General features: G+C 50.7%; 1 protein-coding gene and 1 pseudogene across 2 annotated transcripts in view; one reads left to right on the plus strand and one right to left on the minus strand.

Annotated features, from left to right (window-relative positions):
• The window catches only part of ABCC4 (ATP binding cassette subfamily C member 4 (PEL blood group)), a 269,575-nt gene that overhangs the window by 79,816 nt on the left and 170,559 nt on the right, over positions 1-19,200 (plus strand). For both annotated transcript variants that reach the window (XM_002713003.6, XM_051850536.3), the window contains 5 exons: positions 1,545-1,634; positions 2,933-3,096; positions 4,226-4,351; positions 5,909-6,158; positions 16,369-16,470. In XM_002713003.6, the coding sequence (XP_002713049.1) occupies positions 1,545-1,634; positions 2,933-3,096; positions 4,226-4,351; positions 5,909-6,158; positions 16,369-16,470 (732 nt within the window). The remainder of the gene's footprint in view (positions 1-1,544; positions 1,635-2,932; positions 3,097-4,225; positions 4,352-5,908; positions 6,159-16,368; positions 16,471-19,200) is intronic.
• On the minus strand, positions 17,206-18,197 carry LOC103349119 (glyceraldehyde-3-phosphate dehydrogenase pseudogene; annotated as a pseudogene).

Raw genomic sequence — 19,200 nt, forward strand, 5'->3', positions numbered from 1 at the left:
TTCACACTTGAATTACAAGTGCTTGTGTTCCTCTCAAGACAGGGAAATAGGATCATCAGTCACAGTCTTTCCCGAGATGCCTGAAATCCTCCAGTAGCAGCTACTCAGTAACTACTTGTCATTTCACTCATATCCATTCACAGAATGAGGAAATTCAGACCCCGAATGTTTAGATAACATCGTATGGAGAATTAACGATGGCTTCCAGGTTTATAACTCAAGACCCTAGTATTTTTCCTTTGGCAACCCTTCCATTGTTCTCTAAATCGGCTTAACATTACTTTGGTTGACTCTTAAATATAAACTCGTGTCCCCTGTGTTTTGGGCTTGTCCACCTTCATTAAAAAGTGTGGTTTTTAAAATGATTGGCTTACCTGTTAAGACACCTGCATTCCACAGGGGGTGCAGAGGGTCAATGCCAGCTGCTCTTCTTCTGTTCCAGTTTCCTGCTAATGTACAACATGGGAGGCAGCCAGTGACGGCTCAGGGGCTCGGGTCCCTGATGCTCCTATGGGAGACCCAGATGAGTTCCTGGCTCCTGGCTTTGCTTTGGATCAGCCCTGGCTGATGCAAGGCTTTGAATCACTGGATGGAACTCTCTCTTTCTCTCTTGGATGGTAGTTCAAATAAATAAAAAATAAAGTGGATTATAAAAATGAGGTGGGTTTTTTTCCCTCTCTGTTTCTTTTCCTTCCTTTGCTGTCCTTGTGGGCTGTGTTTGGTTCTTGGAGCTGCTGTTGTGGGTCATCCTGGACTTCACACAAGAGCCCCTGAAAATGTGCCCAGATTTGTTGTATTTTTTTAATTTTTTTTTTCTTTTTTTTTTCTTTTTTTTTTTTGACAGGCAGAGTGGACAGTGTGAGAGAGAGACAGAGAGAAAGGTCTTCCTTTTGCCATTGGTTCACCCTCCAATGGCCGCCACGGCTGGCGCACTGTGCTGATCCAAAGGCAGGAGCCAGGTGCTTATCCTGGTCTCCCATGGGGTGCAGGGCCCAAGTACTTGGGCCATCCTCCACTGCACTCCCTGACCACAGCAGAGAGCTGGCCTGGAAGAGCCGCAACCAGGACAGAATCCAGTGCCCCGACCGGGATTGGAACCCGGTGTGCCGGCGCTGCAAGGCGGAGGATTAGCCTAGTGAGCCGCAGTGCCGGCCTGTTGTATTTTTTTAAAGATTTTATTTATTTATTTGAAAGTCAGAGTTACACAGAGAGAGGAGAGGCAGAGGCAGAGAGAGAGGTCTTCCATCCGATGGTTCACTCCCCAGATGGCCACAACAGCTGGAGCTGTGGCAATCGAAGCCAGGAGCCAGGAGCTTCTTCCGGGTCTCCCATGTGGGTACAGGGGCCTAAGGACTTGGGCCATCTTCTACTGCTTTCCCAGGCCATAGTAGAGAGCTGGACAGGAAATGGAGCAGCCAGGTCTCAAGCTGGCGCCCATATGGGATGCTGGCGCTCAGGCCAGGGCGTTAACCCACTGGGCCACAGTGCTGACCCCTAGATTTGTTGTATTTTAAGTGTAACTCTGTTTTCCTCTTTTATTTCAGGCGCTTCGTCTTAGTAACATGGCTATGGGGAAAACGACCACAGGCCAGATAGTCAATCTGTTGTCCAACGATGTGAACAAGTTTGACCAGGTGAGCTGCGTGTCCTTCTTCAACCTCTTGGAACAGCAGGTGCTGGTTTTGATTTGGCCCAGATTCTGTTGAGGACTTAAGACAAAGGAGACAAAGTTGGTTTTTTTGTTTTTTTTTTTTAAAGGTTTATATGAAAGTCAGATTTACACAGAGATAGAAGGAGAGTCAGAGAGAGAGAGAGAGAGAGAGAGAGAGATCGATCTTCCATCTGCTGGTTCACTCCGCATTACTTCCATATCGCTGGTTCAATTGGCTGCAACGGCCAGAGCTGCGCTGATCCAAAGCCAGGAGCCAAGAGCTTCTTCTGGGTCTCCCTTGCGGGTACAGGCACCCGAGCATTTGGGCCATCTCCTACTGCTTTCCCAGGCACATTAGCAGGGATCCAGATTGAAGTGGAGCAGCTGGGCCTTGAATCAGCATTCGTATGGGATGCTGGGTCACAGGCAGTGGCTTTACGCACCACACCACAGCACCAGCCCCTTGAGTTTTGTTTTTCTGATGTTGTCTACAACACGCCTCAGCAATCACAGGCCGAGGGTGGTGTTCAGGCTCACCCTGGTTAGATGCATCCAACCGTCCTCCTTGGCTCCCCTTTGTTAGCTCGTAGTCTGCGGCTGTGGGATTGCAACTGAGCTGTTCCTTCTCCGCTGTACAGGCTGAACTCCTGTGGGCAGAGATAACTTCTTTCCCTGTTCCCAGAACAGTGCCTGGTCATAGGAACCCTTTGATAAGTAATGCCAGATGGGGTTCCCGCACAAAAATAACCCTTCCTCCACTATCCCACCACACCCATCTTTTGCACTGAGCTTCTGGAAGTATTGTAATCCAGGGCTTCTAGCTGCTGGTCACATCTGCATTGTTCCAGGACCACTTCTGTTGTCAAATATCCACTCATCGAACAGGGTCCCTCTTCCCTTACGCAGAATCAGGGAGGAGTAAGACTTGATTTCTGCCCTGAAGAAACTGGAAGCCAGTCTGGAGTAGCTCCCGTACCCGGTACCATAGTCCAGGCTTTGCTGGGGACTGAGCTGTGTGGCAGAGAGCGCTCTGGGGCGCCCTCATCTCAACTGTGAGACGGGCATACGCACACCTTCCTTTCAGCACGGCCCTTTGTGGCCCCTGGGTGGCTTCAGCTGTGCAGGATTCTTGGATTCCTGCCCCAGCAGGTTGAACAGCCATTGCGATCCTTTCAGTTTAGATTCTTGTCTGTTCTTCCAAGAGCAGGCTGTTTGTGTAGCGCGACCTCACGGGGTTTGTTGCTCTCTAGGCCTAAGAACGCTTTGTCTTTTCCTTTGAAGGTGACAATCTTTCTGCACTTTTTATGGGCAGGACCACTGCAGGCCGTGGCAGTGACTGCCCTGCTCTGGATGGAGATAGGCGTCTCCTGTCTTGCTGGGATGGCAGTGCTGCTTATCCTCCTGCCTCTGCAAAGCTGCATCGGGAAGCTGTTCTCGTCACTGCGGTAAGAGATCTGGTTGGAAAAATGCACCCTGTGTGGCTTGGTGTAGCCCAGTGCTTGTCCTCAGAAACAAATGCCTTTGATGATCTCTTCTTTGCATATGTCGCAGGCTCTTCAGGCTTATCCATTGGGGGCTCCAGCCGTAAGCCTAAGGCTAATCTTGAAAGGTGAAAGGATGCACTGGCTCCTGAAGCCAGCTTTGCAGGCACTGCAGCCCCAATATGGAGTATCTTTAAGCTGAATCTACATATGTGGAAGTTATTTAAGGATATATTACATAATAATAAATTGAAATATCTTTTGAAAACTTTATTTGAAAGGCAGAGACAAAGAGGGAGAGATAAGGAGAGAGATCTTTCATCTACTGGTTCACTCCTCAAATGCATACAATAGCCAGGGCTGGACCCGGCTGAAGACAGGAGCCAGGAACTGCAGCAGGGTCTCCCCGCAGGGGTGGCAGGAACCCAAATACTTGAGCCACCATCTGCTGCTTCGCAGGTGCATTAGTGGGAGCTACTTTGGAAGTGGAGTAGCCAGGACTTGAACTGGCATTTATATAGGATGCTGACATTGCAAGTCATGGCTTAACCTGCATCAGGTCAAGGCCGTGCTGTGCTGTTTAATGCCCATGGGTTCCTTCTTTGGTGCCTCCAGGGTTTTCCCTCTTTGCCATCAGGAGAAATGTTCCTTATCCTCGCAGCCTCTGTTCAAATATTCCTGGTACTGTGAAGCCTGCTTTGCACTGTTTCCATGGAATTAACAGCCCTCTCTTTTCTGCTCTGCAATATTTCGTTCCTATTTTATTTCCCTCCCTCCACCTGCATTGCTGTTATTGGGTCCTCTCACTTTGCTGCCCTCCCCTCCCGCCTATGAGTTCCTTAGGGGAGAGATTGTACCTGATTCATTGTCGTGTCTTCCTCCGCAGATACTGCAAATCCTCCACCTATGTATTGAGGTGGGCTAAAGTGTTGACTTCCTAATTGCGGCCTTTTCAGTTTGTGTTTTGAGGAAGGCCTGCCTGTGTTGTCAGAGCCGAGGAGCTGCAGGGAGTCCCTGGATCGTGGGCCCTGCCTGCCTGCTGGAGAGCAGGGCTGTGATCCGGTGGCTCACCTCTCCCACCTGTCCCCCTTAGGAGTAAAACGGCAGCGTTCACTGACGCCAGGATCAGGACCATGAATGAGGTTATAACTGGCATAAGGATAATAAAAATGTATGCCTGGGAGAAGTCGTTTGCGGAGCTCATCGCCAGTCTGAGAAGGTAGGTCTGTGCTGAGCGGGCGGTGTTTGTGCGCTGTGCCTCTTACCATTTGGTCCTGAATTGGTTTGAGAAATCTCGCTATGATTTCACATGGGGGTGAACTTGAACGCTGTGCATGCCCACCTCCTGCATGTGGCAGTAGGTTTAGTAGAATGGCCTAGGACACCATTTTAACCTGGGCTTCCCTTTTCGTTTTCCTCTCCTCTCCTCTCCTCTCCTCTCCTCTCCTCTCCTCTCCTCTCCTCTCCTCTCCTCTCCCCTCCCCTCCCCTCCCCTCCCCTCCCCTCCCCTCCCCTCCCCTCCCCTCCCCTCCCCTCCCCTCCCCTCCCCTCCCCTCCCCTCCCCTCTCCTCTCCTCTCCTCTCCTTTTTAAAGATTTATTTATTTATTTGAAAGTGAGAGTTACACAGAGAGGAGAGGCAGAGAGAGAGAGAGAGAGACAGGCAGGTCTTCCATCCAGTGGTTCATTCCCCAATTGGACACAATGACCAGAGCTATGCCAATCCCAGGCCAGGAGCCAGGAGCTTCTTCCAGGTTCCCCATGTGGATGCAGGGGCCCAAGGACCTTGGCCATCTTCTACTGCTTTCCCAGACCATAGCAGAGAGCTGGATCAGAAGAGGAGCAGCCAGGTCTAGAACTGGTGCCCATATGGGATGCCTGCGCTTCAGGCCAGGGCATTAACCCACTGCGCTATAGCGCTGGCCCCTGCGCTTCCCTTTTCTTAAGGCAAAAAATGTACGTGAATCTGACTAATAGTGAAAATGAAATTCCAAGTGTTTCTGAATAAGCAGTGGTTCTGTTAATACTGAGGGTATGACCTTTGAAATGAAGCTGTAATTGATGTTGATGGGGAGATTACAGAGATGGGGTGAGCCTGTATTGAGCCAAACAGCCATGGAATCAGTATTCCTCTTTGTTATTCCCTATCTTTGGAAAAATTTTTTTGTCTTTTGATTGAAATATTTGATTACCTTTCACACCTCAACACATGATACCTGGCACCCTCATCTTTGCACCTTTACAGGCCCCTCCCTATGTTTGGGAACCCTGTTGCCTTCATTCTTCTCTGGCTCTGCCAAGCACGTGGCCCTCTGCACCACGTGGAGTTACCCACTGCCTTTGCCTGCTCCCAAAGGCGCCATGCTTGCTGCACCTTCTGTCTAGGGTCTTGGGGGTCTCACGATTCTCAGGTTGCTTTTCTCTCCTCTCATGAGTTCACGAAGCACCTGGAGGGGACAGGCTGTGTCTCCCTCATCTTTCTGGCACCACAGAGGCACTTGGCACAAGGCTTAAGTTTACAAATGCTTGTTGAGTGAGTCATTCGAACGCTTGTTCAAGCCCAGTCTGATAGACTCAAAATGTAATCCCATGGCATTGCACATTTCAACCACTGCGCATAAAAATATTGGATAAGCACTGAATTTTTCACCGTGTGAGAAGCAGTTTGTCTTAATCTGTGGCCCCCACCCTAGAACAGAGCCACATGCAAAAGGCGCTTGGGGTCGTGAGCTTGACGTGGACATTTCCTGCAAAGCTCCTGTCCGTTGTCCGTTGCAGGAAGGAAATTTCCAAGATCCTGAGCAGTTCCTACCTCAGAGGGATGAATTTGGCCTCATTTTTCGTTGCAAGCAAAATCATCGTGTTCGTGACCTTCACAGTCTATGTGCTCCTGGGCAACGTCATCACAGCCAGCCGTGTGTTTGTGGCCGTGACGCTGTACGGCGCCGTGCGGCTGACCGTCACCCTCTTCTTCCCGGCAGCGATCGAGAGAGTGTCAGAGTCGATTGTCAGCATCCGGAGAATCAAGGTTTGGTAGAGAATGATGGTGAAGGGTGTGGGTGGCTCCTTATTCCTATTGCTTTGGGTTCTTGGGTCCCAGTTAAGGGGAGCTGAACTCTATCAGCCCCAAAGCATGCAGTTATTCCAGACGTAGGAATGACTTCCCTACTTCTCATAGGGAGGGTGGGCAGGAAACAGCACACACTGTGATCACATGTGGACAGCAATGTGACGGTGACCGGGGGGTTGTCTGTGTCAGTGATAATGGGGGTGTGATGAAATGCTAGGAACAGGGAAGCAAACAGATTCCGTCTCCTGTGCCAGCTCCAATGAGTAGGTAGGAGGAGTGGGTCCCTCTTTGTACTGGGAAGAGAAGAGCTTGCCAAATAGCCCTGCTGCTTGGGGAGGCAGAGTGGCCTGAACCTCACCTAATGACCCTTGTTGAAAAGCAGGTGCTTGGTGCTGGCATTGTGGTGCAGCCGGTTGAACCACCACTTAGGATGCCTACATCCCATATCAGTGCCCTTCCAAGTCCCAGGTACTTCCGGTCTGGCTTCCTTTTAGTGCTCTTTGGGCGGCAGCAGGTGACAGATGGCTCAGGTGCTTGGGCAGACCAAGATGGGAGACCAAAACAGAGTTCTGAGCTCCTGGCTCCAGCCTGGCTCAACCCTGAGTGTTACAGGCATTTGGGGAGTGCTCCAGTCAATGAAAGATGTGTCTTTCTCTCTCTCTGCCTGAAAATTAATTAAACGTTTTAAAATCGGGTCTTTCCTCCACAGTTGCTTTACCTGTTGATTTCTGGCTATGCCTTTGGATCCCTGCCTGTTCTTTCCTGTTCTCTTTTTTCCTTTCTCTTACTGTGGTTGAACCAGTATTTTACAAGCCTTTTCACTTTTGCTAAGCAGCTGTCCCTAAATTGCTAGGGGCAAATAACTTACATAACTAAGATAAAGGGCCTGGCTCATAATAGGTGCTCACGTATTGGTACTGCTGAATGGGTCTAAAGTGAGAATGAATCGGTTCCTTGCGAGGGCCTTGCTTGTCTGAGCTTTAAACAGATCTACTTGTTTTTGCTCAGCCATGATCCAAGCCCAGCAAAGATCTCCTGTGAACACAGTGCCCCATCATAAACAAAGATCAGTTTTTAACACAAGGTCATAAAAAAAATAGTATGCATGAAACTGATGAGTCACATAGGGTCAGTTCTGGTGCCCTGGAGTATTATTTCTTTTCTTTCTTTCAAGGTTTATTTATTTATTTGAAAGGCAGAGTCACATAGAGAGAGAGAGAAAAGGAAAGACAGATAGAGAGATCTTCTATTCACTGGTTCACTCCCCAAATGGTCACAAAGGCTGGGGTTGGCCAGGCTGAAGCCAGGAACCAGGAGCTTCTTCTGTGTCTACCATGAAGGTTCAGGGGCCCAAGCACTTGAGCCATCTTCAGCCACTGTCCTAGGCACATTAGCCTAGGAGCTGGATCGGAAGTTGTCGCTCCCCCTCTTCGTGGAGGAACGACACAGGACCCTGCGCTGTTCTTTTGTCTGCTCGGCCCTCCCTGGGTTTGCTGCTGGTTCTTCCCGGGTTGGCTACTGTCCCTCCACCTCCGTGGAAGGGCGGTTCCCCCTGGCCACATTCCCCACTTCCGCAGGGGAGCAGCACACCGCCGGCCGGCTCTCTCGGGGGCTGCACAGGTGTTCCTTCAGATGTTCCCCTTAGATGTTCCCCTTAGATGTTCCTGGTGCATGCCGTCTCTCTCCTCCTTTATAGTCCTCCTCTGCCAATCCCAACTCTGCTGCCCACACGCCGAGTACGCTGCTCTCCTCCAATCAGGAGCAAGTCCTACAGTTTATTGGCTGAACTGGAGGCAGCTGTGTAGAAGCTGTTTTCTTCTCTCCCAGCGCCATATTGTGGGAGAGCAGATGCATAGAATAAGTCTTAATTCCAGTAACTCAGTCTAGTCCGAGTTGCTCCCCACAGGAAGTCGTGCAGCCAGGACTCAAGCTGGTGCCCGTATAGGTTAGGCACCATTCTTTAACCTGTTACACCACAGTGCCAGCCCCTGAAGTTATTTTTTGTGACCGTGGCTTAACCCAGCATGGTTAAGGCGTGGTCCATGCATTGGAATAGCTTTTTTTTTTTTTTTTAAAGAAAACATTGAGGAAAATATTTTGACGATAGTGTCATTTTAAATGCACACTGTGCCTCTCCTAGAGGGTGGCTTGCTGTGTGTTGTGCTGTTGTAATTCTGTTACTACTGTTGTCACTATTATGCTGCTCACTTTCATTGCTGGTGTGTGTGTGTGTGTGTGCGTGCGTGTCCATGTGTGTGTGTGCTCATCAGTGCACAAACCTCACAAAGTTCACAGAACACAGAATTAAAAATTTACTTCGGTGCAGAAAATGTTTGATATCCAGGCATAATTTTATTCATAACATGCATTTCCATGAACTTTTTGAACATCCCATATTCACTGATTGCAGATCCTTTTTTTGGTACTGAAGTAATCTTATCTTTTAATTCTATTTTCCTTGAGTTTTTGGAAGTACCCTTGTACTGGGGTCAGGGGTCCTTGCAAACCTTTACTTTTGTTGTTGTTTCATTCTGATGATAATCTAAGGCTTACTGGTGCACTAATGTCCCCTCTGCAGGTTCCCTTAATAGGTTAAATAGTGTCCCTTGTCACATAGCTTGTACAAGATCGAGTGAGGACTCTGCCCTGAGCCCTGGTTTCCTAACCTACGTTGCCTTCTTAGTACCTTCTAACATGTGGAATAATTGTTGTCATCATCTAATCTGATTCCCCAAACCTCCATAGGTTCCTTTTTTCCTGCAAACTCAAATTTTAACACTCTAGGTTTTGCTGTACCCCACATGCACCCCAATCCGGGGTCTTTGGCTCCTACCTTTGGCCCTGCCAGGTGCCTTCTCTTCTGTCCCGGGTTTAAGCACACCCTGCTGAGCGCTCTGCTCCTCTCCCATGGCCTTTGCTGTGCTTTTATTCTGCTGCACAGGCAGGTGCCACCTAGCCCAGCCTCTCTGGACATGCAGTGGGCACTCAGTACTGGGCTGATGGAAGCCACAGTCCCAGGAGTAGGCAGGGACCCAGGGTGGCCCAGCCTGTACCAGAAGCCAGAGAAATGCCAAGTGGAGGAGCAGATTTGAGTTGGGCATTCCTGGAACACTGCGTTTTGGAGAATCTTGGCTGACCCACGGGAGGGGAGCAAGGCCTTGTCTAGAGTGGGGACGGATGGGCCTTTCTCTTCCTACTCTGTGTGTCTCCAGCCCAGCTGTCTTAACGATTAGGGCTGTGCCTGGCCCGGCCTGGCATTGGCAATGACTTGCTTGCCTGGCTCCCAGCTGTGAAGATAGCTGGGCTCTCTCTCATTGGGCCGTGTAGATAATTGGAAGCAGCCTAAATGGCTAATAAAATTCGTGTGTCACATGGCCATTTACGAGATAAAAGATCAAAACCACAGGGCTTGGTGTGAACAGGAAATAGTGAGTGCTCGCTGCATGGCTGGTGGGCAGGTGATTTCTGAGTGTTCACCCCTTGCTCTTACAACTACCCTACCTTCCCTGTTTTACAGCTAAGGAGACTGAGGATGGGGGGTGGGGATGGAGGAGCAGCTCCAGGTTCTCTCAGCTGGTGAAACACTGACTTGGGCTTTCCATGTGGGAGCCCTGTAGGGTGCTGTGGCACACTGGAACCGAAATGCAGAGCATGTGGCCTGCAGGATTTCCCCTAGAACACATGGAGAAGAGCAGCCCCCGTGGTGGGGACACAGACCCAGGGCCCTCACCGCCTCTCTGGGCTCAGTTTTCTTATCTGTAAAAAGGAGGATTGCACTGGGTGGTGCAGAGATCATTTCACATGTTGCCCGTTTGTTTATTTGAAGGGAGGAGAGAGAGAGACAGAGAGAGAGAGACAGACAGAGATCTTCATGTGCAGGTTTATTCCAAATGCCTGCAGCCACTGAGGCTGGGCCAGGCCAAAGCCAGGAGCCTGGAACTCAGTCAGGTTTCCCATGGGAGTGCAAAGACCCAATGTCTTGAGCTGCCATCTGTACCTCCCAGGGTGCACATGAGCAGGAAGAACAGGGACTGAGCCCAGGACTCTGATATGGGATCTGAGTGTTCCACGTACCGACTTAACTGCTGTGCCAGAGGCCCTCCTGCCCCATGCACTTTTTTTGGGGAGAGGGAGGGGCAGGTAGAGTTATACACAGTGAGAGAGAGACAGAGAAAGGTCTTCCTTCCATTGCTTCACTCCCCAAATCGCCGCTATGGCTGGTGCTGTGCCAATCCGAAGCCAGGAGCCAGGCGCTTCTTCCTGGTCTCCCATGCGGGTGCAGGGCCCAAGCACTTGGGCCATCCTCCACTGCCCTCCCGGGCCACAGCAGAGAGCTGGACCGGAAGAGGAGCAACTGGGACTAGAACCCGGCGCCCATATGGAATGCCGGCGCCACAGGTGGAGGATTAACCAAGTGAGCCACGGCGCTGGCCCCATGCCCCATGTATTAAGAAAGCCTTTGTCTTAGGGTTCTCCCAAGAAACAATCAGAAGGAGTGTGTGTGTGTGTGTGTGTGTACACGTACAGAGGTACTGAGTGACTTTAAGGAATTGGCTCGTGTGGTTGTGGAGGTGATGCGTCTGAATTTGCAGGGCAGGCCCCAGGCTGGAGCCCAGGGAAGAGCTGACGTTGCAGCTCCAGTTCCAGGGCTGTCTTATGGCAAAATTCCTCCTCTTCCTCCTCCTCTTCCTCCTCCTCTTCCTTCACCTTTCTCCTACACCCTCCTCTTCCTCCTTCCCCCAACCCTCCTGCTTCAGTCTGCTTCTCTCCAAGGCCTTCTCCAACAGGTGAGTGGGCAGCAGATGGGGTGAATTGATCCAGTGTGCACTGTCTCTGCTTCTCAGGTGTGTTCACGAGCAGTCAGAGGTGGGAATGGCAGCAGGAGGGGAAGCAAGAGTGCTGGCGTGGAGGCTGGAAGTCGCGAGTTGTGGCATAGCAAGGCTCGGAGCCTTGTGGGCACCCCACCTTTAGGGAGCCGTGTGCACAGGACACTGCGTTGTGGCTGGCACTCGGGGGCTGGGGTGTCCTGGGTGATGTCCAGTGCAGTCAGCTCGGGGAGCCCTGGGAAGAAGCCAGGCTCACACTTCCACCCTTGAGATGCTGCGGGGTGAGGTCCCTACCCAGGGTGTGGACCTCTGCGTGAGCCTCGTAGTGTGCCACCTGCCTTTTTCCTTGCCCAGAACACGGAGGACCCACTATGAAGTCAAAGGCCCAAGAAGTTCCCTTGGTTTTTCTCTTAGTAAGGAAGCAGCCAACGGTCTTGGCAGAGAGCAAGCCCCATCGGATCATCAAGGATCCTGTCTTGACCAGCATCCATGCCGAACGTCGTGTGTGGCGCCTACCCGGGTCGTGGAACTGCTTAGGCCTAGGCTGTACCTCGGAAGTCAGACTTCTTGGCTCCAGTTCTGACATCTGATGCTTCCCCGTGACCTGTTCATTGCTGTAGTGGCGATTTAAACTCAGCTTTTTTTTCACGCGCCTTGAGTATTAGAGAAAAATCCAGCCAGCACTTCTGGCACCTTCACAAGCTGTTCTTGTGTCGAATGGAGTCTCCTTTAATTGCTGCAAGGTGGTAACTTCTTGCTCCCCCAGACCTGCCGTTTGTGGACAAGTGCTTGGCAGATTCACTTCCTCACCTTGTGCCTACACATTTCCTGCCTTGAAATAGGAGAAAAAAAAAAAAGGCAAAAAAAGCAAAGCTCTTGCAAGAGGCATGCACTGAAGGTTGAATTTTCTGACCTGGTACTTGGCTTAAGCTAAAATCTGAATTTTATTCCTCTAGACAAGATTTATGATGTGTAAGAACTTTCTGGTTGTTGCTGTACAGACTCGGACCATGCGAGGCTCTGTTGACATAGGGAGGGGCTGGACTGCTTTGAACTAACCGTAGTCTGTGTGTGCACCTGGGCAGCATGGATCCACGTGTCCTGGCTGTGAGGGGCACCTGCTCATTGCTCTGGGGACCTCATCTCTGGGGCCCGTTCCAAGCCGGCTCCCAGTAGGATTCCCATTGGAGATGGGCCCAGCATCCTGAGTGGGATTTATGGTCAGGGGATGGAGGCAGAGGCCCCTTGGGGGGTGTGGATGCAGGTGCTGGGGGGGCTGCTGAGGACTGCTATCATGGTGTACAGAAGCGGTGGTGTTGTCCGAAGATCCTACAGGAGTGGTTCTTGGGTTGGGACTGCTGGGGTAGAATCCAGGAAGTGTAGGGAGAGCAGTGAAAACCTACAACCAGCAAGTCACACAATTGGTGGTCAGGGAGCTTCTGAAATTGAGCTGTCGAGAGGAATGGAGAAAAGTGAATTGTGGCAAAATAGACAGATTCAGCACCTGGTTGACTGTGAGATGCCACGGAGAGAGAATCAGAGGCCACGGCAAAGGCTGCAGGGGAGCCCTCTGACTGGCGTCCATCTGTCCACCGCCTCCTCGCTGGACCCGGGGCCGGTGTAGGTGGAGAGAGCAACACCTGACCTACACAGGTGCTCAGAAGGCTGCTGGGTGAGGGAGGCAGTGCAGAGTGGGTGGCTCTTGGGCTACGCACAGAAACCCGTTTTCCTTTTCCTACAGGAAGAAGGATTTCTTTTTCAGTTTTCCCCAGTGGCTCTTTTGAAGTCAGACTTTGTAATTGGGTTTGGAACTTTGTGGAGTGAAAGCTGGGAGTCTGAGGGATGCGGTCAATGGCTCACGCGAGTTCTTTCTCTCAGACGCGTCTGGGTGCTGAGATCACTTGCCTCTCGTTTGCTAGGATGGGGTCCAGAGTCCCCTGTGTTGCTGTCACTTGCACAGGCAGTTAGTCCTTGTAACGATCGTGTGGGTTTGCTTGGGCTGACGGGACCGTGCCAGGATCTGGGTAGCATCCACCTGTAAAACTTCCCTTCCCAGTCCTGGAGGCTGCTGTCTGAGATCCAGGTGGCAGTGGGGCCACAGTCCCCTGAGGGCGTGGAGGAGGATCCTGCCTCTCCTCACCCAGCTGCCGCTGGTGGCTGCGTCCCTGGGGGGTCCCTGGACTTGCGGCCGTGTCCCTCCCGTGTCTGATTCCATCATCACGCGGCTGCTCGCTGCCTGTGTTGGTCTCAGTCTGTCTCTTCTTGCTTTGTAAGGACCACACATGTGATGGAATAGGGGCCCACCACACTCCTATTTCCAAAGAAAGTCTGTTTCAAGGTCCTGGGGTTAGGACTCCGAGGTATGTTTTCAGGGGTGTCTTATCTATTTCTGTAAGAAAATGCTGCAGACTGGGTATTGTATAAAGAAAATAAATTTACTTCTCACAGTTCTGCAGGCCATGAAGTACAAGACTGGATTCAGGGTCTGGCAAAGCCTGTTTTCTGGCTTGAAGCTGGAGGCAGCACCGTGTCCTCACGTGGTGCAGGGAGCAGGGCTGCTCTCTCTCTGTCGATTTTTACAAGGGTGGTAACTCCACTCATGAGGGTGGAGTGGGATTAAGGGCCACACCTCTTACCCGTGTCACGCTGGCCATTAATTTTTTTTTTTTTTTTTTTAAGATTTATTTGTTTATTTGGAAGGCAGAGTTACAGAGAGGCAGAGGCAGAGAAGACAGAGGTCTTCCATCCACTGGTTCATCTGTAGGATGTACGCAGTGTTAGGGATCCAAGCTTCTTCCTTCTTACTGCTCCCCTCTGCATGGCCTTGACCCAGCTGGCAGCTTTTAAGGCCCAGGCGGTAGGGTAGAGGAAGGTTCTTGGGTGTTCTTCTCTTCTGGGCCTGGCCTCTGGTCACATAGTTACACCTAGCTGCACAGTAGGCCGGGCAGAGTGGTTCCAGCTTGCTGGGTCTTTAGCAGGGTGCACCTGCTAAAAAGTGGAGGCTTCCTCCCTGTCCTGACTATTGAGAAACAGCTTACTATTTTATTCTTTGTACTATTTTCTTGTTCTACTTAATACAATTGGTTGAACTCTTTACTTAAAGCAGAATTATTCTTAGGTATTCAAATCCAATTGAAAATTGATCCCTGTTAAAAATAAGACTGGGAATAAGAGAGGGAGGAGATGTGCAGTTTGGCACATGTTCCCTCGAATTACCCCTAAGGGTAAAGCTAAACTTGCCATGGGACTCCAAATCTCATTAAGTTGGCAGGTACCAATGCTACCTTACTAGTTAAAGTGATCATTTTAAGTGCATAACTGATCATAAAGATAGGAATAAGTGTCAAAGGATCACATAAATTAGACCAAGTGTCTGCTAATTACAATAGATAGAATTAAAAGGGGGAGAATGATCCAACATGGGAAGCAGGGCACACAGCAGACTCCTAGAATGGCAAACACCATAAAGAGCACTTTGGCCTTAGAATCAGCCCTTAAGGTATTTGGATTTGGCTAAAAAGCCCATGGAAGCATTTCAGGCATGGAAAGCCAACACTGTAGCAAAAAATGGCCTACATAAAAGATCCTTGTGAATGAGATCCCAGTGGAAAGAAGGGACCATCAAAGAAGGAAGTACCTTTCTCTGAAGGGAGGTGAGAACTTCTACTTTGCTTATGGCCCTGTCTAAATAATGACAGAGTTTGTGGACTCAGAAGACTTCCATAGCCTTGGCAGCTCATGACAAGAGCCTCAGGTGATTGCTGACATCATAAATAAGAGTGTCAATTGTTAAATCAACAACAGGAGTCACTGTGTACTTGTTCCCCATGTAGGACCTCTGTCCTTAATGAGTTGGACTGTGAGAATTAACAGTAAAACTTGTCTTCAAATAGTACGTTATACTTTGTATGTCTGTGTGGGTGCCAACTGTTGAAATCTTTACTTAGTATAGAGTTGATCTTCTGTATATAAAGATAATTAAAAATGAATCTTAATGAAGAATGGGATGAAAGAGGGAGTAGGAAATGGGAGGGCAGGTATGGAGGGAAGAACTGGTATAATCCAAAAGTTGTACCTATGAAATTTTACATTTATTAAATAAAAACTTTCTATTAAAAAAATAAGAGGATGCTTCCTTACCACAGAAGGCTGACAGCAAACTTGGCGGACAGCCAGCACTTTCTGCCCCTAGTCTAAAATTTGGGAGTGGAGTGAGCTGTGTTGTTGGTTTCATTTCTGTGCCACTGTGTTTTTTTCTCATCTAACTATGAATGGCTAGCATTTGAGGAGCAAGAGGGAATACACGTCATTATGTTAGACTTGTAATGATTTACTTGATTTTTTAAAGTTCCATTAAAGTGCATTGCATAGCTGCTAACTAGTGTGAAAAACAACACAAGGACCACGGGGCCTTTCCTGCTGTGAGGCAAAGGGCACCCACAGCGAGAGCAGGTAAGTGACACACGCACGTACACACATTCACACACATTCAGACAGAGAGCTCCCGTCCTCTGGGTCACTCCCCAAAGACCCACAACAGCTGTAGCTGGATCAGAGGCTGGCACTGGGACCCTGGAACTCCATCCAGGTCTGCTATGTAGGAGGCAAAGACCCAAGTACTGGCCACCACCTGCTGCCTCCTAGAGTGTGCATTAGCAGAAAGCTGGACTGGAGCAGAGCCAGGAGTCCAACCGAGGCCCTCCAATATGGGATGTGCATGTGCCCAGAGCATTGCAACCACTGCACCAAACACTCGCCGTAGCACGTTGTTTGAGATGGCAAGTTTGTTAAAGTGTGGCTTCAGTCAGTGACAGGCTTGCAGCGCCAAAGCATGAGGAGCAGACAGGCATTGCTTCAGGCTGGGCCATGGGGCCGTGTTGCCTGGCCGTCCCTTCTGGCCCAGCTCACTTCCTTCCGGCCTGGAAATGGCCTTCGTTGTATGTAGCACGTGCTGGTGCGCGGTGAGGCGTTGGTAAATATTTATCAAATCATTTCCTACCACCGCAGTGTCTGCTGTTGGTAACACAGCAGTGAGTCAGTGGAAAGGCCAGGTTCTCCCCTGAAGTGTTTTCCCTCGAGGAAGGAACCAGTCCACTTACTGAGAAAGTTGCAAAGATAGCAGCCTTGTAGTTCATTATTTTATAATGTACACGGTAATTCGTGTCATTAAATATTTATTTTGTTCTGACGTGAACTGATAAACGCGTTAGGTTCCGTTGCTAAAATGATCTGTGGGCCGCATAAAGTTTTCTATTGCAAATTCCATAGAAACAGTGGTTCTTTTGTTTACCCTTTCGTTGTTTCTGCTGTTTAAACAGTATGTGTTTCCCCTGTTTCCATAGGACTTTCTGTTACTTGATGAAATATCCCAGCGCAGCACTCAGCTGACCTCAGATGGCAAAACAATAGTACATGTGCAAGATTTCACTGCTTCGTGGGATAAGGTAATGAGTCCTTCATTTGTTTTTCTGTTTAAAGATTTATCTGTATTTGTTTGAAAGGCAGAGTTACAGGGGGAAAGGGAGAGAGAGAGCGCTCTTCTATCTTCTGGTTTTCTCCTCAGTTGGCCGCAATGGCTATGAACCAGGACAAAGCCCGGAGCCAGGAATTCTGTCTGTGTCTCCCACGTGCATGGCAGGGGCCAAGTACTTGGAACATCTTCCACTGCTTTCCCAGGTGCATTAGCAGGGAGCTGGATTGGAAGTGGAGCAGCCAGGACTCGAACCAGTGTTCACTCATATGTTGCAGGAGGTGGCTTTACCCTCTGTGCCACATTGCTGACCCCAGTGAACCCTTTATTTCGAGATCATGACAATGAGTGACACTGATTGGACAGAGAATTTTGAGACTTTATACATCATAGAAAATGTGACTTGCTCTTTTCCCAAGGTTGTGTTATGAAAATTCTTAAAATCAGGAGTAAGGTTTGCCGTGAGCAGTAAGGAAGTTTCCAGTCAGCCCAAGGTGTCTGCCCAGTTGTTCTCTAACTTTTTGTTTTGTTTTTGGGGTGCTGCACACTGTATTGATGGTAGCATGACAAGTGAGGGTTCCCTAAGCCCCTCCCCTTCCCCAGGGGTTCTGGGATGAAAACTGAAGAGGGGGAAACCCTCAGTGTGTCGGGGGCTGAGTGGGGACGGCGCTCCCCAGCAGCGTAGGGCCTCTCTTTCCCTCTGGTGTTCTCACTGGGGTCCACGGTTCAGAGGCTCTTTCTCCTTGGAGGCCGTAGGGGCCATGAGGTCCACTGCCCTGTTGTTGTAGCCAAACTCGTCATACCAGGAAATGAGCTTCACAGAGTGGTCACTGATGGCACTGCCAGCCCTGGCATCCAGGATGGAGGAGTGGGTGTCACTGTCACAGTCGCAGGAGACAACTTGGTCCTCGGCGTAGCCCAGGAGGCTCCAGGCGGCCTGCTGATGCCTGCTTCCCCGCCTCCTTGATGTCATCACCCTTAGCAGCTTTCTCCAGGTCTGTGACTGACAGGTTGTGGGCGGGCATGTGGAAGGCCATTCAGCTCAGGGATGACCTTGCCCATGGCCTTGGCAGCTCCAGTAGATGTACGAATGATGTTCTGGGCAGCTCCACAGCCATCACGTCACAGCTTCCCAGCTGGGCTATCCACGGACTTGTGGGTGGCAGTGATGGCATGGACAGTGGTCGTGGGTTCCTCCGTGATGCCAAAATTGTCATGGGTGACCTGGGCCAGAACGGCTAAGCACTGCAGATGATCTTGAGGACGCTGTCATACTTCTCAACGCCCATCCCAAGCATGGGGACATCGGCAGAAGGGGCAGAGACGATGATGCTTTGGGCTCCACCCTTCAAATGAGCCCCAGCCTTCTCCGTGGTGTGGAGACACCAGTGGGCGACTCCACAGCTTCGTCTGCCTTGGCGTCACCCCTCTCGATGTTGGCCAGATATCATTCCTGGAAGCTGGTGCTGGCTTTCCCATTGATGACCAGCTTCCCCTTCTTCTCCTTGACTGTGATGTGCAAATGGCCCGGTGGAATCACACTGGTCGTGCAGACCATGTGGTTGAGGTGAACAAACGGATCACCGATAGTGAGAAGATCCATTTTGCCAGAGTTAAAAGCAGCCCTAGTGACCAAGGGATGCCCAAGGGATGCGCCAGGTGCCCAAGGCGGCTGAATCTGTTGACTCCGACCTTCACCATCGTGTCCTGGGGATGTGCTGGCCCTGCACAGAAAGACCCAGCTGTCTGTCAGATGGGGAGGAGCAGAGAGCCTCTAACTTCTTGAACTTTCAAGAACACACTGAGGGTTCCTTCCCTCTGCAGTGGGTCTGTAGGACTGGGCAGATGAGGGCTGCCGTGTGGAGCCGGGCGACTCAGCAGCACACCGTGGCTTGCTCGGGAAGCCTTGGTGGCCTGTGTGCTTTTGTGCACCTTAATGTTTTCAGATCATCTCGCTCCAGGTGAGGAAAGCCTGTGCTTTGGCTTTGTGCTGTGGGGTGGGGCTTCCACACCTCTGTGCGGCCTGATGATGGACCCGGGGTGGGGAGGAGGCAGCAGGCTCTGGGAGCAAACCCTGGGCCACCACCTGCAGGATTTCACTCTGTGGCCAGCTCAGAGAGCAGGGGCAGCTCTCGAGGTTTCCCAGCACTTGGTATACTTGGGACATTTAGGCAAGAGGGAAGGAACAGGGCCCACCCTCGGAGGCCTTTGCCTGTGTGGACCACCGCGGGGCCTTCGTCACTGGACTCTGTGGTCCCCTGTGCACAGCACTGCCTCAGTCGGGGTTAGCCCAGAAAACAGGATGCATGGCTTGGGAGGGGGAGCTTCGTGCAGGGACTTTATGGAGGTGATGGGGAAGAGTGCATGATAATGGGCACAGCCGCCTGGGGACTGGCAGGGCCTGGAGGTTGCTCCCACCTCTAGGGTTAGATATGGTATCTGCCAGAGGCACCCTTGGGAGCAGAACCCCCCCTAGCTGGGAGCTCTCTTTCCTCTGTGTTCTGGGACAGCAATGGCTGCTTGGAGCAGGCGGGAGATGCTAGTGAAAACTGGCTTCCCCCTCTCCTGCGTGCCTGCTTGGCTTGGGCTCTCCATATGGCTGAACCTGAGTTGGCCCAAGAGAGTCTGGGAGGTGTAGTTTGCAAGAGCCAGGCTGCAAGTGGAGCTGGGAGCCAGCAGGAGGTTGACCAGTACTCCCTTGCAG

Source organism: Oryctolagus cuniculus, chromosome 9, assembly GCF_051225735.1.
Source record: "Oryctolagus cuniculus isolate XC-2025 breed Fujian yellow rabbit chromosome 9, ASM5122573v1, whole genome shotgun sequence".
Lineage (NCBI taxonomy): Eukaryota > Metazoa > Chordata > Mammalia > Lagomorpha > Leporidae > Oryctolagus > Oryctolagus cuniculus.